A 16,380-nucleotide genomic window follows, 5' to 3' on the forward strand; every position below is an offset into this window, starting at 1 on the left:
AAATGTTGTTTTAAGAACTTTATTTTTTTTTTTTTTACACCGTAAACATATATTTAAAATAATAATAAAGGTATGTTGCTAGAAAATTAATACTAAATATTTACCTTCCCATATCATCTTAAAAAATCTTTGCAATAGCAAAACATTGATGTGTCTGATGCTCTTTGTGTAGTACCAATCATCTCTATTTCCCGCTGGGTTTGGACCCCAGTTCTCTTATTCCAGAGTCACCACATTCTCTCTTTATACCAGAGGAAACTTAAGTTTTTCCAAAGTACTTACTATGTGCAAGACATTGGGCCAAGTGCCTTTCTTTACAATTTGTTTCATTGTTTCCCTAGTGTCTCTTCGTGACGCCATTTGAGTTTTTTGTTTTTGTTTTGTTGTTGTTGTTTTGCTTAGTTTTGGCTTGGGGGATTTCTTGGACAAAAAATCTGAAGTGGTTTGCCATTTCCTTCTCCACCTCATTTTACAGATGAGGAAACTGAGGCAAGCAAAATTAAACAGCATGAAGTTTCATACAATTAGTAAGAGTCTTAGGCTTGATTAGAACTCAGGAAGTTGAGTCTTTCTCCCCTCAGTGCCTATCCACTACATCACCTAGCTCCCCTCTAGTTCGGCTGCCTTTTTTCCTAAATGAGATACTGGAATGTAGAGTATGTTCAGGAAGACTAGAGGGCTGCTTTTCTACCCGTGGTGTCCATCTGACTCTCTCTTCCTCAACTCTCTTGTAACATGCTGTGACACATGCAGTGGCCACACCGTGCTAAATCATTTTGGCGGATGAGCTAAGTGAATTTGGAGGTAACTGGGGGGAGAGGAAAAAACTGAATTAGGAGCATGGCTATCCCAAGTGTCCCCCAGCAGAAGGGGCTCCAATGGCCAGAAAGGTGGCTGAAATGGGTGCTGTGGGGCACTTAAAGTTTGGGGGACAGGAGTGTTATCCACTGCCTCCTGAGCTACCACAGTCTTCTTGATTTTGGTTCCTCATTGGACTTTGATGACTGGGGGAGAAAGGAAAGCCAATAACTTTGCACAGCCCTGGTCATAATCCTTCCTGCATGATGGCAACCCATGCCATAGAATCATCTCACTGGACTGAAGCAGTGTGATTCGGAAGCCTCCTGGGTGTCCAAGCAGCTTTTTCGGTGGGAGGAAGGGACTGCAAAAATTGCCTGATTACCATGGTCAGCAGAAATCCCACCTTGTGATGGGAACACCAAAAATTGTTACAAAGACTTCTGCAGAAGGTGACTCCACTCTCCATCAGTCCATGGAATGCATGCCCCCTACACTTAGGAACAACATATAAGCCAAGTAGACTTGTTGGGAGAGAACTCATCCAGACAGCAGCCCTGAGGGAAACAAGGTCACCTTCCAAACTCAAGCCTGGATGCGCATTTTTCTGGAGTGGCCCCAGTGAAGAGGGGAGTCTCCCTGGAGACTGGTGCAGGCTTTGCAGTTAAAATTTAAATGGTCAACAAGCTTGTATGCCTCCCAAAGGAGGGAGTGACAGCCTCAGCAGTGCCATTGCCACTTGTGGGAAAGAGCCATGGCGTCACCCTTAGTGTCTGGGCTTTCATTAAGATGAACCCTGACGAAATTAAAGAAGGATTTTAGAGGACTCAACATTGTGCCAGAAGAGGACCAGCTTATAATTCTGGGCGACTTTAATGCCACAGTAGGCACTGACTACCAGAAACAGCAGCATGTTCTTGGGAGGAATGGAGCCGACAGCACCAATGAAAATGTGTACATCTCATGACCTCATCAGCCCAACTGCCTCTATTTACCTAAATGCAACAAACTTCATGGGTGCCCCCTTGCAGCAAACATTGGCATTTAATGGGACATGTCCCAATAAGGAGAAGAGACAGACAGGATATGAGAATGCTGGACTGATCGTGGACTTAACCACTTCGAGCTAAGCATTCACATTCAGCAAAAGCAGCAGCCCCCAAGGGGCTGACAGAAGACTTTTATGTCCATGGCTTAGGATGCTCCTCTGAGTAGGAGCAGTATGCTGCTCACTGGGAGGGAAAGCTGAACCAGCACACAGTTGGCCATGGTGGAACAGAAAAGGAGTGGGCAGCTTTCAGAGATCTGGCATACAGTACTGCATTTGCTCATCTGGGTCAGAACATTGGCAAACATCAAGAGTGGTTTAATAAAAATGGTGAGGAAATTCAGAAGCTGTTAAATAAAAAATGAGAACTACATAGGGTAAATCCAGATAATTCATGCCTGTAAAATGTTTAATTTCACCAAAAGTAAAGTGCAAGCAAACCTTAGATAGATGAGGATTTGTGGCTCAATAAGAAGGCAAATAAAAATCAGTTGTATATTGATAGTAAAGATACAAAGCATTTTTGTGGTGCCCTGAAGGCTTTTTATGGGCCAAAGACATAGAGTGCATTTCAGCCATTTGGTCCTAATAGAACCAAATTGGTGACGAGGACATGATCCTGGAGAGAGCCTGCTGAACACTTTCATAAGTCTTCTCTATACATCATCATCATCATCCAGGGCCGACACCACTGACTGTTCCAACCTCAGGTTGAAATTATTCCCTTTTTCTAAGCCAAAATTTGAACTGAAGAAGAGATTTTTGAATTTTGTTAGGTTCCTGTCATGTGTTGGAGGACCTGGTGCTGATTTTATTCCAGCTGAGATTTATAAGGTAAGGGAGTCTATTGCTCATATGAAAGCTGACTGAAATTTTCTGGTTATATGGCAAAAAGAGGTTACATCTCATGTGTTTAAGAATTGCTCTATTGTCCATCTCTGTAAAGGCAAATAGATTGTCCTGTGACAAAAGGAGGTGGGGCGTGAGGGAGTCCTTTCATAGTCATTGCAAGATTCTTGCCAGAGTTCTCCTCAACAGGCTGGTTCTTCACCTAGAAGGTAGTTCTTCTATACCTGAGAGTCCATCCCTGTGGCTTCACAACGGGCCAAGGAATGGCCGATAAAACATTTGCTTCTTGACAACTTCAGGAGAAATGCCAGAAGCAAAACATTGTACACAGTGTTCATGGATCTGATCAAGGCCATTGATACTGTCAGCCTTGAGGGCTTGGAAAATTATGTCAGTTCATCATGGATGGACTGGAGAAGTTCATCATGATCCTGAGTTATAGATAATAGACAATGTTCTTGCTCTTTCCTAGTCACTAGTGAGGAGAAGCAAGGCGTGCTTTTTAGCATATTTTCAACCTTGTTGTCAGACACCTTCAACAAGGACAAAAACACCATCAAGATCAGCTACCACACTGATAGTGTGCCACTATCCATGGCCATAAGCCATGATTAAAGTGGAGAGAGCTGAGGCTGTAATGCAACAGATTTTGCATTGATTCTCTGCTATTTGTGCTCATTTTGGCCTCACAATTAACACCAAGAAAACCCAGGACCTCCTCCAGCCAACACCACCCCATTTACACATGGTGCCATCGATTCCAGCAAATGGAGACATTTAGAATGCTGTGAATAAGTTCCTTTACCTTGGCAGAATACTTTGCAGAAATGTCCATGAGATGATGCCAGAGCTAGCTCAGCGTTTGGGAAGCTCTGCAGGAAAGTTTGGGAGAGGAGAGTTATTAAACTGCCTACCAACCTGAGGTACTACAGCCATTGTGCTGACCTCCCTGTGAAATTTGGACAATCTGCCAGCGCTAAGCCAGGAAACTGAACCTCTTCTATCTGCATTGTCTTAGGAAGATTCTGATGATCACCTGGTGGGAGAGGGCACTGGACGCTGAGGTCCTCTCTCAAGCAGAGCTGCCAGGCATTCAAACCCTACTGCAGAGAGCACAACTCCTTTGTTCACATACCTAAAAGACTTTTAACAGGTAATGCACATGAGGTAGGAGCTTACATGGTGATCAGAAGAAGCAAGACAAGAATACTCTCAAAGCCTCTGAAAAATTTGGAGATCGATTGTATCACATGAGAGAAATTGGCAAAGGACTGGTCAGCGTGGCAGGTCCACATAAAGGGGTTGAACAGAGCAGATTGCAAAGTGTTCGATTAGAGACATCTCCATTCTAAATGGACTGTGCCCGACCTGTGATAAAGCCTACTGAGTTGGTCTTATTGGTCCATTGGATACAAAGTTCTCTGATTCCAACCTACTGATGAGGTTTTATCCTCTGAGAATAAAGGATGACAACCAGCCATTGAGAGTAGCTTCAAGGAAAAATTGTGGTTAAAATGCTCAGAAGTTCAAAGGAGACAAAATCCATGACAGGGACCAGTAGTTAAGCCTGTGGCCCCAGATACATAAATGTGCAGAGATTTTGGGCTAAATAAGGGTCTAGGAAGCCCAAAATACAGGGAAGCAAATTTGATCTTATGGCTGACATTTGGGATAAAATCCATGACTGGAATATAGCAACCTCTAGATGAGTAGACCTTATTCAGAAAAAACATGATATGTAAAAATGGGGATGAGTGTGGGGAAACATGGTGGGAGAGCATATTGGTGAAGATTAGTGGAAGAAGAAATGGAGATGATTCTGTCAGCCTATATATACTATGGACCACTTTAGCAGAAAATGGAAATAGAGCTGGGTTTGGGAAATCTCAAGCTTTGCAAAGAGACATGGTAACAGTAGTGAAGAGAGACTTAAGTCAGCCAATGTGTTCCAGAGAGACACAAAAATAATAGCTTTTTGACTTGGTTTATAATTTTATACTTCAAAAGTGGAAGAACCAACAAAAGAGGAGGAACCAGTTACGTAGGTAGAAACAATAGAAACTTTTTGTGGGATAGAGGGGAAGAAGTCGCTCCCTCCTAGAGTTATGTTAAATATTGTGTTAAATGTAGTCTTCCTCTCTCTGGTTGTGGCACTCCCAGCTATTGTCCCAACTAAACCGCTCTGCTTGATTGTAAATCTTTATCCTTTGGAATATCTTCATCCCAGTTCTCCCTCCTTTTAATGTCAGCTGACACATCCTGTATGATTCTGAGTGGAGTTACTTGGTATTTGAACATTTTCTTTTGGGGGCTACTTGCCATATTTTTTTCTTTGACCTTTAAAGTTCTGGTTTTTATCACAATGTTCCTGGATATTTCTTCTTCTTTTTTTTTTAAATCAAGATTTTCTAGTAGTCCTTGATTCTTAGATTATTACTCCTTGATTCATTTTCTAGATATGTTGTTTTTGATAATGGATACTCTACATTTTCTTCTGTTTTTATTTTTTTGATAGTATTTCTTGCTTTCTTTGATGTGTTGCTTTCTGTTTACCTCATTCCCATTTTCAGGGAATACAGTTCTCCTTGTAAGATGCTTATTCTCCTTGTCATTCTTTCTCCTTGGCTAACGTTTTCTTTAACGTTACATTTTGTATTTCTTGTTTCATTTCTTTCAGGTACTTTTGTAGTCCTTGTGGACAGGATCTTCTTTTCTGTGACCATCTCTTTGGACTTGTGGAGTTAGTCTTTTCTCTTTTCTTCTGAGTTTACCTCTTGGACTTCTCTCAGTCCAAGGTATTTCCTCATTGTTGCTCATATCTCCACCAGCAGTTTCTGAATTGGGGTTTTAAGTTTGGGTCTGATTCTGTTCCTTTCACCTTCTTGGATTGTATGGTATGGATGCAGAGCCCAAGACTAGATCCCACCTTCTATAGGAATTCCTAGATTATAACCGAGTTTCCTGATGGCTCAACTTGGAGTTTATTTTGGTGCCTTCCTTGTGTCCTTGCAAAGTCTTGAACCCAAAGTTGGCTTAGTACCTTGTGGTGTCCTTGACATGTTCTTGGTTATGCTGGTGGACCTCTGGCAAGGTTCCTAATACTGCCTGACCCTTTCTGTGTCTTGGGCAAAGGCCCAGCAGTCATTGGTCGGACTTGCTCTCCTGTTGTGGTTCAGGTCAGGCTACTACTTGGCTCTTGATTGGGAATGGACTCTCTAGATGAGAGGTAGGTGGTAGGCCAGAGTTTTTCTGCTCACTGTTCAGGCCTTGTTTCCTTACAAACCTCGAGGTGGGCCTTGTTCTGGGCAGTTGGTTGCTGGTACTGTTCACTCCCTCAGTCCCGTTGTGACATTTGTCTGCTTGAGCTCTTTGTTGTTCATCTGCCCTAACTTATTTCAACTCTGATCTTTCATGGGATTCTGGCATTATTTCTGTGCAATCCTAGACTGGTTAGAGAACTTGACCACTATTTCGTTTTTGTTTTCTTTGTCATTATCCTTTTTGAGGCATTAGAACTTTATTGGAATGTTTGGAAGGATCTGGACTGACTTAGGTTGGAAATGGCTAGGTCAGAGCTTCTGGGCTCTGCTGATTATCAGTGGGATCGAGCGTGTGAGTGGCTGCTGCCTTTCCAGACTGGGTGAAATGGGCAAACCCAAGATATAAAGGGACAGGTCGTGCCAAAGTAACTTGTATCTATTTTTGACAAGTTAATCTTCTTTGCTCCACTTTTGATATAGTCCCCATCTTTCCTAATCCTCTTTAATATTGGCACCTTTCTTCTGAGATTACTTCTTAATTCTGTCCATATCTCTTTTGCGTGTTGTAACCTCTCTGAGAGGAGGAACTGTTTGTTTTTTGCCTTCTTTTGTATCTCCAGTGTCAAAACCAAGTGAATGATTGGATTCAGAGTAATCATTTGATGATGAAGGTGGAGGCTAGAATATAGGTGACACTGCATGAAGATGGTTGTCTTCCACCTTCATTCAGCTATTCCCCAGTTCTTGGAAGCTTACCTTCTTTGCTATAACAAAAATATGTACTGTAAAAAATGTGTTCTTATCCCTTTGTCTCTGAAATGTGTGTCTTAAGGGTGTTAATCAGTGGCTTTTCCGTGAATTGGACCCATTCACAGACCCTCCAGCCTTGGATCAATACCTGTCCTACCAAAGCCCCTTCAGCAATTTTTGTCTTCCTATTTTCTCAGCTTTGCCAGTCTGATGGGATGAGGTAGAATCTCGGATTTTTTTAAATTTGCAATAATTTTTAGAGATTGGAGCATTTAGATTATTGTTATGGTTATTGATAGTATAAGATGAATTCAAAAAGGATAAAAAGTCTTTGACTCAATCACTTTTATATAGGGTAAAGAGGGCATGATCAGTCATGAAGGGAGTGAGGGGGAAAGGGGATTTAGACTTCAAGTTCAGAGTGAATCAGCTGTAGTGTCCCAGAAAGCTGATACGATTTAAGGCTACCATGAAGAAGGTTCCTAGCCTCTTGTTGGGGACATGCTAGTAGAGATGTTTTTGTGTGGCGTGGACCAGTTCTTGATTCTGGGTTAGAACCAATTTATGCTTAATGGTAATGAGCACCAGTTGTCAGTTTTCAAAAATATAACAGTAGATCAAGCAGCAGAAGAAGCGCACTCACAAAGCAAGTGAAACAGACGGGCCTCTTCAGGGAGGTTTTTCATCTTTCTAGTTTTTCCCAGAAATGTTCTGAAATGGTTTCTTGGTATCTGCCTGGAACTCGGATTGATACACTGCAAAACTCAGGCACTGTGTTATCTCCTTTGTTATCCTGTAAGAGTGTTGCTTCTTGCCCCCATACCTTAAAGTTTTCCAGCTTTTAACGTTTGTGACAAATGCACATAAATTGTGACAAAAATTAAAACTGTTGAAAAATGTAGTCAGCAAAGTAGTGACTTCAGCTGTTCAAGTGAGCATTTTAAGAAAATAAACTTTGATATTAATCCCATCTTCCTCCATGATCACTTCTGTCCAGAAAACTTTTTTTTTCTAGTAAATAAAGCTGTGTTCCACTTTATGACTCATAAAAGAATGACTTGAGGTAAAGATTTGTGTCTTTGAAGGGAAGGGGATTTGTTCACAATCTTTTAGAGACCAGATTGCCAAAGGAATCCTGTTTCTGTTTATAACAGCAAAGGCGACAGCAGCGGGAATTGATGAAAGCCCTGCAGCAGCAGCAACAGCAGCAGCAACAGCAGAAACTGTCAGGTTGGGGCAACATCAGCAAACCTGCGGGCACTGCAAAGTCACTGTTAGAAATCCAGCAGGAGGAGGCCCGGCAAATGCAGAAGCAGCAGCAGCAGCAGCAGCAGCAGCAGCAGCAGCAGCACCAGCAACCCAACAGAGTCCGAAACACCCCGGTGAGAACCCTTTTCTCGACACTCGCCTCGCGGGGCCCTTTTTTCCATTGTCTCTGCCTTCTGGGTCCCTCTCTGTCCTTGGCGTATCGCCAGCCTTATCTGTTCTTGTTTCTTCCCAGCACTCTAACCTGCACACCAGCATCGGGAATTCTGTCTGGGGCTCTCTAAACACTAGTCCCCCTAGCCAGTGGGCATCAGACCTCGTTAGTAGCATCTGGAGCAATGCCGACACCAAAAACTCCAATATGGGATTCTGGGACGATGCTGTGAAAGAAATGGGCCCGAGGAATTCCAGTAAGAGCAAAAGCAACGCCAGCCTCAGGTAGGTGGTGGCCTGGAACGCTTGGTTTCCTTCTCATGTCCTTGCCCTCGTTGCCAGGATTGCTTTGCAGATCTCAGAAGAAAGCATTCTCCACCTGGCTGTGTTGTCTAGAGCGGCCGTCTCTTGGTGGTCCCAACTGTGAATTCGTATTTCTTAATGGCAAATTAGTCTAAGCTTTTCTTTCAAAAAACCAAACAAACCAAGGACCTTCAAGATAACATTTCAGGAAGGTTCTTCAGTGGCTTGCTATTGGTTATATAATTCTTCATCACAATGTACTTCATCAGAGCATGGGTTTCCTTTTTAGTTTTCAAGTGAATTAGAAATCCAGTCCCCACATGCCTTGTCAAGGTGGGATTTGAACTCATCGATCATCTTTTGAAGAAACAATCATGGGCTCCCTGGATTATTCTGGGTTTTAAATTACTACACTAGAGATCTTTGTTATTCTTCCAAATATAAATCTTTCAGAATTTTTGAAAACATTCTCCATACCCTTATTACACCCTGTGACCCAGCTGATCTTAGGTCAAAGTCAAGTCTTGTCTATTGTGAAACAATCGCAAGGTCTCCCCCATTGGGAGTCTTTGAATGTTGCAGATGTTTGTTCCACTGATTACTCTTATTATAAAATTTGTTGTCCAGCCATTCAGATGTGTCCAACTCTGCCTGATCCCGTGGACTCGTCCATGGGGTTTTCTTGGCAAAAATACTGGAGTTGACTCTTTTTCTCCTTCAGGGCATCCACATTTCCTAGATGATAAATTGAGTCAAATAGGGGCTGTAATGACTTGTCCAGAGTCATACAACCAGTCAGTGTCTGAGGCAGATTTGAATTCAGATCTTCCTGACTCTAGGCTCAGGCCACTGTCTACTACACCACCTAGCTGTGGGCCCTTTAGTAAGAAATTCACTGAAATTTTTGCTATTGTATGGTGTGTATCTGTGTCTCTCTCTTATCTATCTATTGATTTAAAAATGTCCTTCCTCCCTCCCTTTTTCTTGTTTCAACTTTGAAACTAACAGGTTCCCCAAATGTCAGGGGATGGATTTATCCAAGATGAACAAGTCTGTGCTCACTTTTGTGTGACCCTGTTCTTTGTAATGCCTTTTCCATCAGTTGGTGTCGTGTTCCTTCTTCCCTCTTCTTTCCTTAGCGGATCTATGAATTATACAACCTCTCTCCAGCTTGAATGTAAATTGAGTGAATACATTTATGTTGTTCTCTCGACTTGTACCAGTTAAAATGGTGCCTGGGTGAAGCACTAATTTGAATTCTGTTGTCTTTAAAATAGGAGTTTTTCTCCTTGAGAAATCTGAATCAGCTAGCTAGACCTTAAAGGGGCATAAAGAATTACCTCAGAATTGAAGCCTTCAGGACTGCTGTTTGTGAGGAGGGCCCCCCTGGGTACCTGGCCTAATGAGGTTGTCATTCAGCTCATCCCAGTGGTCCTCCATCCAAGCCAGCCAGCTTTTGTTGTCTTAGCTTTGTGGTGGGCCTGGGAGTGTCTCTTTCTGGGAATATAACGTCAAACTTCTCTTTGCTTTGCTCTAGTAAGTCCATAGGTGTTTCTAGCAGGCAGAATAAGAAGGTGGAGGAAGAAGAGAAGCTTCTAAAGCTCTTCCAGGGAGTTAATAAGGCTCAGGATGGATTTACCCAGTGGTGTGAGCAGATGCTTCACGCGCTGAACACGGCCAACAACTTAGACGGTAAGGAGCGACTGCAGAGGCATTGGGACGGAGGGAAGGAGTGTTGTTCTACCAGGACACCATAGGCAGGCTAGGGACGCCTCCTTTGGAAAGCAGAGCTGGAGAACAGTCATTGCTTAATAGTCTAAGCATTAACTACACAGATGCTAGAAAATTCACAGGGAGATCTGAAACTCAACTTAATCTACTTTAGTCAGCTCTGATCCAGTTATTCCCCAAGTGAAGGTGTAGCTAGGTTTTCTGTAATTTGATATTTTGCTCATTCAGACACTTGTAAACATTTCAGTAATGACACAAAATTTTTTTAATCACCAGGCACATTTTTATTTAAGTCCAAATTTGCATCTATCCCCCTCTCACACACGGTCACCTGTTTTATTTTTGTTATTTTTTTTTCTTTTTGTGTTGCAGTTCCCACATTTGTTTCTTTTCTGAAGGAAGTGGAATCTCCTTATGAGGTCCATGATTACATCAGGGCCTACTTAGGAGATACTTCGGAGGCCAAGGAGTTTGCCAAGCAGTTTCTTGAGCGCCGTGCCAAACAGAAAGCAAACCAGCAGCGGCCACAGCAGCAGCCGGTACGTGACCTAATGACTACTTTGTGTATGACCTGCCTAAGAGGAAAGGGTCCTCTTTAGACACATGCTGGTTCTTGTGGTCTTTAAGGGAAAGGACAGGTAGAGACCTAGAAAAAGGGCAGCTCAAACAGTGTTCAGGAGGCTGAGAATGGTCTAATGGGCTTGGGCTTCAAGGGCTTGGGAGGTAGTCAAATTCTGTGGAGTAAGAATGGATGGACTTCTGGAGGAGCTGCAAGAGTTTGCCTTCACTCTTCAGAGAATGAGACCTGGTCATCCAGGTTCATTGCCTCCGAGTCTTCCTCGTTGGCTTTTTGCTCTCCTTCGCGGCCCCCCCTCCCCCCCTCCCTCCCATGTTTTCTGGATTCTTCCTCATCTCTTTGACAGCCCCAGCATCAATTAGAGCTTTCATCACCTCACCCAGACTGAGAGAAAAGCTTCTGGATTTTTCTCTGCTCTGAGTTTCTCTTCTCAGATCCCTTCTCCACATAACTGTCAAATTAATATTTCTTCAGTGGTCTCTACTATAACATTCTTCAGAGTGGTGGTGAAAGTCTTCTCCGATCTGGCTCCTGCCGGTCTCCCCAGAAGGCCTTTCCCAATCCCACTGCTTATTCCCTCGTCCTCATTGTGTTAGTATTGTGTCCCCCTTGAAATTACTCTGCTTTGTATTTATCCATGTATGTAGTGTGTAATCTAGTAGGATAGGAGCTCCTGGAGTGCAGAAATTCGGTTTGGGTTTGTTGAATTGCATTAATAAGGAGCGATTTGACATAATTCTGCAGAGCAGTAGTAACATGAGCGAATCTTTGTTAGATGGGGGAGCAATTTACTAAAGATATTTGCTCCTGGTCCAAAGCGGGGAGAATGAGACAGAATGTCGTACATGGGGCTAGGAGCAGTTCAGGCTTTTCTTGGTCTTTGGCAAGGAATCAGTTGGTCAGTTCTCCTTTTCTCCCTTGTGTTAGATTCGTATTTGGTTGCAGAGGCTATTTTGAATATTGGCTCTGTAGGGGTAGCAAGTGGATAGAGAACCAGTTAGAGTAAGAAAGGCGGCGATTCAAAACCTGCCTCAGACAGGAACTTTGTAATGCTGGACAAATCACTTTGCCTCAGTTTTCTTAGGTATAAAATAAGGATAAAAATAGTCCCTTCCTCTGAGGACTGTGAAGATCAGATGTGCCTGGCACTTAGTAGGTGCTAATAAAACATAAGCTATTATTGTCAATATTATTGCCAACACGTTATTAGGCTAATAATGTATTATGTGTAATGTATTATTATAATAAATTTCCCCAAAACACAAATACAAAATATATAAATAAAATAATAATAATAATAATAATAATAATAATTCTCATTCAGCACCGAATTGCATCTCATGGGCTTTGCAAAGGAACACAAAGACTTGTCTCTAGCTTCTAGAAACCCAAGGAGAAGAGAAGGCATTAACTCCCAAGTTAAACATGACCAAGATTTAAAATGACCCAGCAGTTGGAGAGTTGGCTCAGGGCAGTAAGGAAGCCAAACTTAGCCAGAAAGCACTTCCCTGGGCACCCGTGTCCCCCAAGTCTGGGCCCTGAGCTTAATCCCAGATGAGGAGGAGGAGGTGGTTGGGGCCGTGCGTCCCGCCCCGCCTTCTCTCTGCCTTCTGCGGAGGCCGCTTGTAGCTCCCTGTGGAGCATGGGCTTGGGCCGTGCTGTGATCCTGGGCTCACATTGTTCTTTTGCAGGACTCTGTGTGGGCCGTGAACCACAGCACACTGCACTCGGTGTTTCAGACCAACCAGAGCAACAACCAGCAAACAAACTTTGAGGCTGTGCAGAGTGGCAAAAAGAAGAAGAAGCAGAAGATGGTCCGAGCGGACCCCAGTTTATTAGGTGAGTGTTCTGCTGGAGACAGATCAGAGATCGTGGAAGGGGGAGGAAGTCCCTATTTTTCAAGAAGAGGAAAACGCACTATGCCCAATGGACACTACTGCCTACAACGGCCCATGAGATGATCTTTACAGATCACGGCTCTTAGGAATATGTAAAATAAAATGCCTATTTCTATAGAGTGTTTCACATTTTCAGAGTCAGTGTCATGTTTCCTATCATGGTCCACCCCCCAAAATATGAGGGTGCCATTGATGCTGAATTAGGGAACAGCAGATACAAGAATAATTCCAGAGGATAAAGCTATATAAGCACTGAGAATTCTTGTCCAGGCATGTGTTGACTTTGCAAACTTAAGTTTTGTGTTTTCAGAGTGTATATTTCAGGCTGGGGCTCTTGGAAGGCAGGTGGTTTCCCTAAGGAAAACCTAAACGGCATCCCCACATGGGGCTGAGTGCCCGCTCAGACCACTGTGGGCTCTGCCAAGGGTCCTTAGGAGCCCCCCATGGTTCTCTGGAGCTGCTTCCATCAGGATTTGCTCATAGAGCACGGGGCCTTCTTTGGTGCTGGCTGGGAGGGTCTCACAAGGGTCAGAGGAGAGACAGGAAATTGTGGCGCGGCAAGGCTGCGATAAGACTCCTGAAGATAATGATGTTACTTTTCTTGTAGAGGGTGGCTAGGAGCCATAGTGCCAGGAGCCGGGGGGACTCCTCTTCTGAGTTCATATGCGCTCAGATGCTTACTTCCTGGGAGTCATTTCCCCCATTCACCCGTTTCCTCATAAGTTACTACTTCCTAGCTGACCTCAGAGTTAGGAATGCCTCTGTTCCAGCCCTGCTCCTGACTGGGGCCAATAATCCTTCAGCCCCTTACTTGCTCCATGCCGTCTCTGAATCCTAGAAGGTTCATCATGACTACTCTGTAATCTGTTGAGCGCAGGGGCCTTGGATGAGGTTCTTGGACAAGGCCCTTTCCTGGCTTCCCCTCAAAGACCAGGAGGCTGTAGAGCCTTTATTTCCTTTTCCTCCATTTCTCAATGAGACACATTTGGAACTTGACTCCTTGACTGAGTTTTGTGATGTGTAGCAAGAAATATTAATAGACTATAAAATAGAAAACCTTCATCCTAAAAAGGATGTGGGCCTTCTGCAATAAATTGCTTTATGAAAAGCATTGCCTCTGAGTGCATAGTGGATTTTTTTTTTTTTTTTTTTAATAAAATTAGTTACCAGGAAGAATCCTTGCAGTTTTAAAAATGAAAACTTGGTCATAATATATCCTTCCAGTTTCTACAAATTCTGTTATCGGATGTTTGCTGTTTACCAATCTGTTTGCTTCTGTGTGTGTTTTTCCTGGAAGGCAGTATGCATAATGGAAGAAAGCCCTGGCCCTGGTTTAACTCCTGATTCTGTGGGGACACATTTACATATCTGTAATTTTCCTTATGATGTGGATCTATTGTGTTTGTCTTTCAAAAGATGGTTGATTTCACTGATGCAGATACTCCTGCCAACACTCTACTTGCTCCTCCTCCTGCTTAAAAACTCATATAGGACAGCCCCTTTTCAGGGATTCTCTAGGGAATAGCAGAACTTTATCTTTCCTTAAAGTAGACTTTTATCATATAAAGATCCATTTTGTTTTGTCTCAGTCACTGATCACCGATTATTTCTCCCTGCAGGTTTTTCAGTAAATGCATCATCAGAGCGACTTAATATGGGGGAAATAGAGACTTTGGATGACTACTGAGCTTCTGCACACCGTCTGGCCATTTCCCATGTCTGTTAACCATGGATTCTCCACCTTTGGACATCACTCTTTATCATTTACTCTTGATCACCTTGCAACCATCACAGAACCTATCATCTCAGGCTTTATCTTCTAGCCCTTTCTGTCCAGGACTCTGAGCAGTCCTTGTTGGCGAGCCTCTCGGACAATAGACAAGTGGACTGAACTCTGTCTATTGGGTGGGTGGTAGTTGGGATTCCTCCCCAACAAGGATAACTGTAGACAGCAGGCATTCACTGGGCTGTGAGACCACCTGCTGTTTCCTGGAAAGCCCGTTGGGATTTGCCAACAGCAGCTTCCTTTTCCCTATCTCCCCTTCCTTTTTTTCTTTTTTTGTTTCCCCCTTTTTTTTTTTTTTTCTTTTTTCTTTTACTTTTTCTTTTTTTTTTTTTTTCTTTTTCTTTTTTTTTTTTTTTTCTTTTTTTTTTGGCTGGGGCAAGGGAGGGGAACCCAACTTGTGCAATCATGGAGAGAGTTTATGGTTAACAGATGTTGGTCAATAACAACACACCCCATGGATTGTGACTTCCGTGTTCCTTCAGGACAGAGCCACACGGTGCCCTCCCCATCCAGGAGAGGCATCCGGAAAGCTTAACTTTTGGATAACGTCAGCAAGGGCTTGGATGAGGGGGTTAGCTTGGATTGGTTTGAAGTTGCACACCCTTGGCCTGCCTTTGATGAACATTCTTTTGGAGGGAAAGTTCAAATCTTTCTTCATCAGGCAGTGACATCAAAGCATGCCGAATTCTCCCTCTGGCACACTCCTTCCTTCCTTGGACAAAAAAAACCTATGATCTGGGAGAGGGACTTTTTTCCTTAATTTTTCTTTGTTAAAAACTGATTTTTCCCATAAACATTTTTACTTCAGAGGAATAGGACCAGTTTGTTTTGGGCCCTTCTACTGAGAATTTGTCTCGTTTAAGAGATAACTAGGATCTTTACCATATGTCTGTATTTGTCTAATTTCATTTTGGGTGGGGATTCACCTTGGCTCTTGAATATACAAGCCCCAAACTCTAGCTGGTTATTCATGGCAGTGTGTGCGTCTGTCTGCTTGCAACCCAGCCCTGGAAAGGGCGTGTTAAAGATCCTGGACTGGCATTTTTATCCCGACTTGACCGCCTGCAGTGCTTCTGCTCCTGGAGACCACTGAGGGGCAGGCAGAAGGAAGCCTGGCCGGTTGTGGGGCCTTCTCTTCCGACCCAGAGAGAATCGGCATCACTTGGACTCGCTTTGCTTCGGCCGAGAGTTCCACAAGGCCCGTCCCTCCAGAACCAGGCCCACCCCCTGAAATTGCCCATTGCACTTAGTTTCTGACCTCTCCTTTCTTCTTGCCACATTTTGGGAACGGTCGGAGTGTGCCTGTGGGAGAAAGTGCTGCAGCTGCTGGGGTGGCTCTGTGGGAAGATGGCACCTTCTTCTCCCTCTCTTCCCTTTCCCTCCCCTCTCCTCCCGTCCCACTCCCTCCCCCCAACCCTCCCCTCTCTTCTTCCCTCTCCGCCATCATTGCCTGAAGAAGAGGCCAGAGCTGCTCTGAGAGCAGTTTGGCTTTGAATGATTTTATTTGGTTTATTTTATTTTTATTCTTTGAGAACACCGCTCCTCTTGTCCCTGCCCCCTCCTGAACATGTACAGTAATTCTACAGAGACTGCTGCAAACGTGTATATAGTTTTTGGATCCAGTGGCATGGGGAGACAGGGCACCATCCACAGTTGGGCTCCTGTTCTCCTTTGCTTTGTAAATTCATAAAGGGGGAAAGAGGGATAGTTAAAATGTTTACAAAACTTTAAGCTCCCTCGGAACTTTTGCCAGTGTGGAGGAAAAAAAGAGAAATAAATAAAAACAGTTGTATTATATCTCAGAGGGCATTTTGTGCTTGCTTTTGTCGAGGCTGACTTTTGCAATCAATCACTTCCAAGAGTACAGTCGATCCAAAAGGCCCTTTCTCCTCTCAGCTTCACGGAGAAGCCGCAAACAGTACGCAGCACCCCGAGACCACCCGCCACTCGCTGCCTTTCTG

The 16,380-nt window shown here is 43.6% G+C and overlaps 1 protein-coding gene across 2 annotated transcripts in view; it reads left to right on the forward strand.

The window, feature by feature from the left end:
* Nucleotides 1-16,216, forward strand: part of GIGYF2 (GRB10 interacting GYF protein 2) — a 95,895-nt gene extending 79,679 nt beyond the window's left edge. For both annotated transcript variants that reach the window (XM_031968171.1, XM_031968170.1), the window contains 6 exons: nucleotides 7,860-8,087; nucleotides 8,207-8,409; nucleotides 9,965-10,119; nucleotides 10,531-10,697; nucleotides 12,427-12,574; nucleotides 14,253-16,216. In XM_031968171.1, coding sequence (XP_031824031.1) covers nucleotides 7,860-8,087; nucleotides 8,207-8,409; nucleotides 9,965-10,119; nucleotides 10,531-10,697; nucleotides 12,427-12,574; nucleotides 14,253-14,320 — 969 coding nt within the window. In that variant the 3' untranslated portion in view covers nucleotides 14,321-16,216. The remainder of the gene's footprint in view (nucleotides 1-7,859; nucleotides 8,088-8,206; nucleotides 8,410-9,964; nucleotides 10,120-10,530; nucleotides 10,698-12,426; nucleotides 12,575-14,252) is intronic.
* The last annotated feature ends 164 nt before the right edge of the window (nucleotides 16,217-16,380 follow it).

This window comes from Sarcophilus harrisii, chromosome 4 (assembly GCF_902635505.1).
Source record: "Sarcophilus harrisii chromosome 4, mSarHar1.11, whole genome shotgun sequence".
Lineage (NCBI taxonomy): Eukaryota > Metazoa > Chordata > Mammalia > Dasyuromorphia > Dasyuridae > Sarcophilus > Sarcophilus harrisii.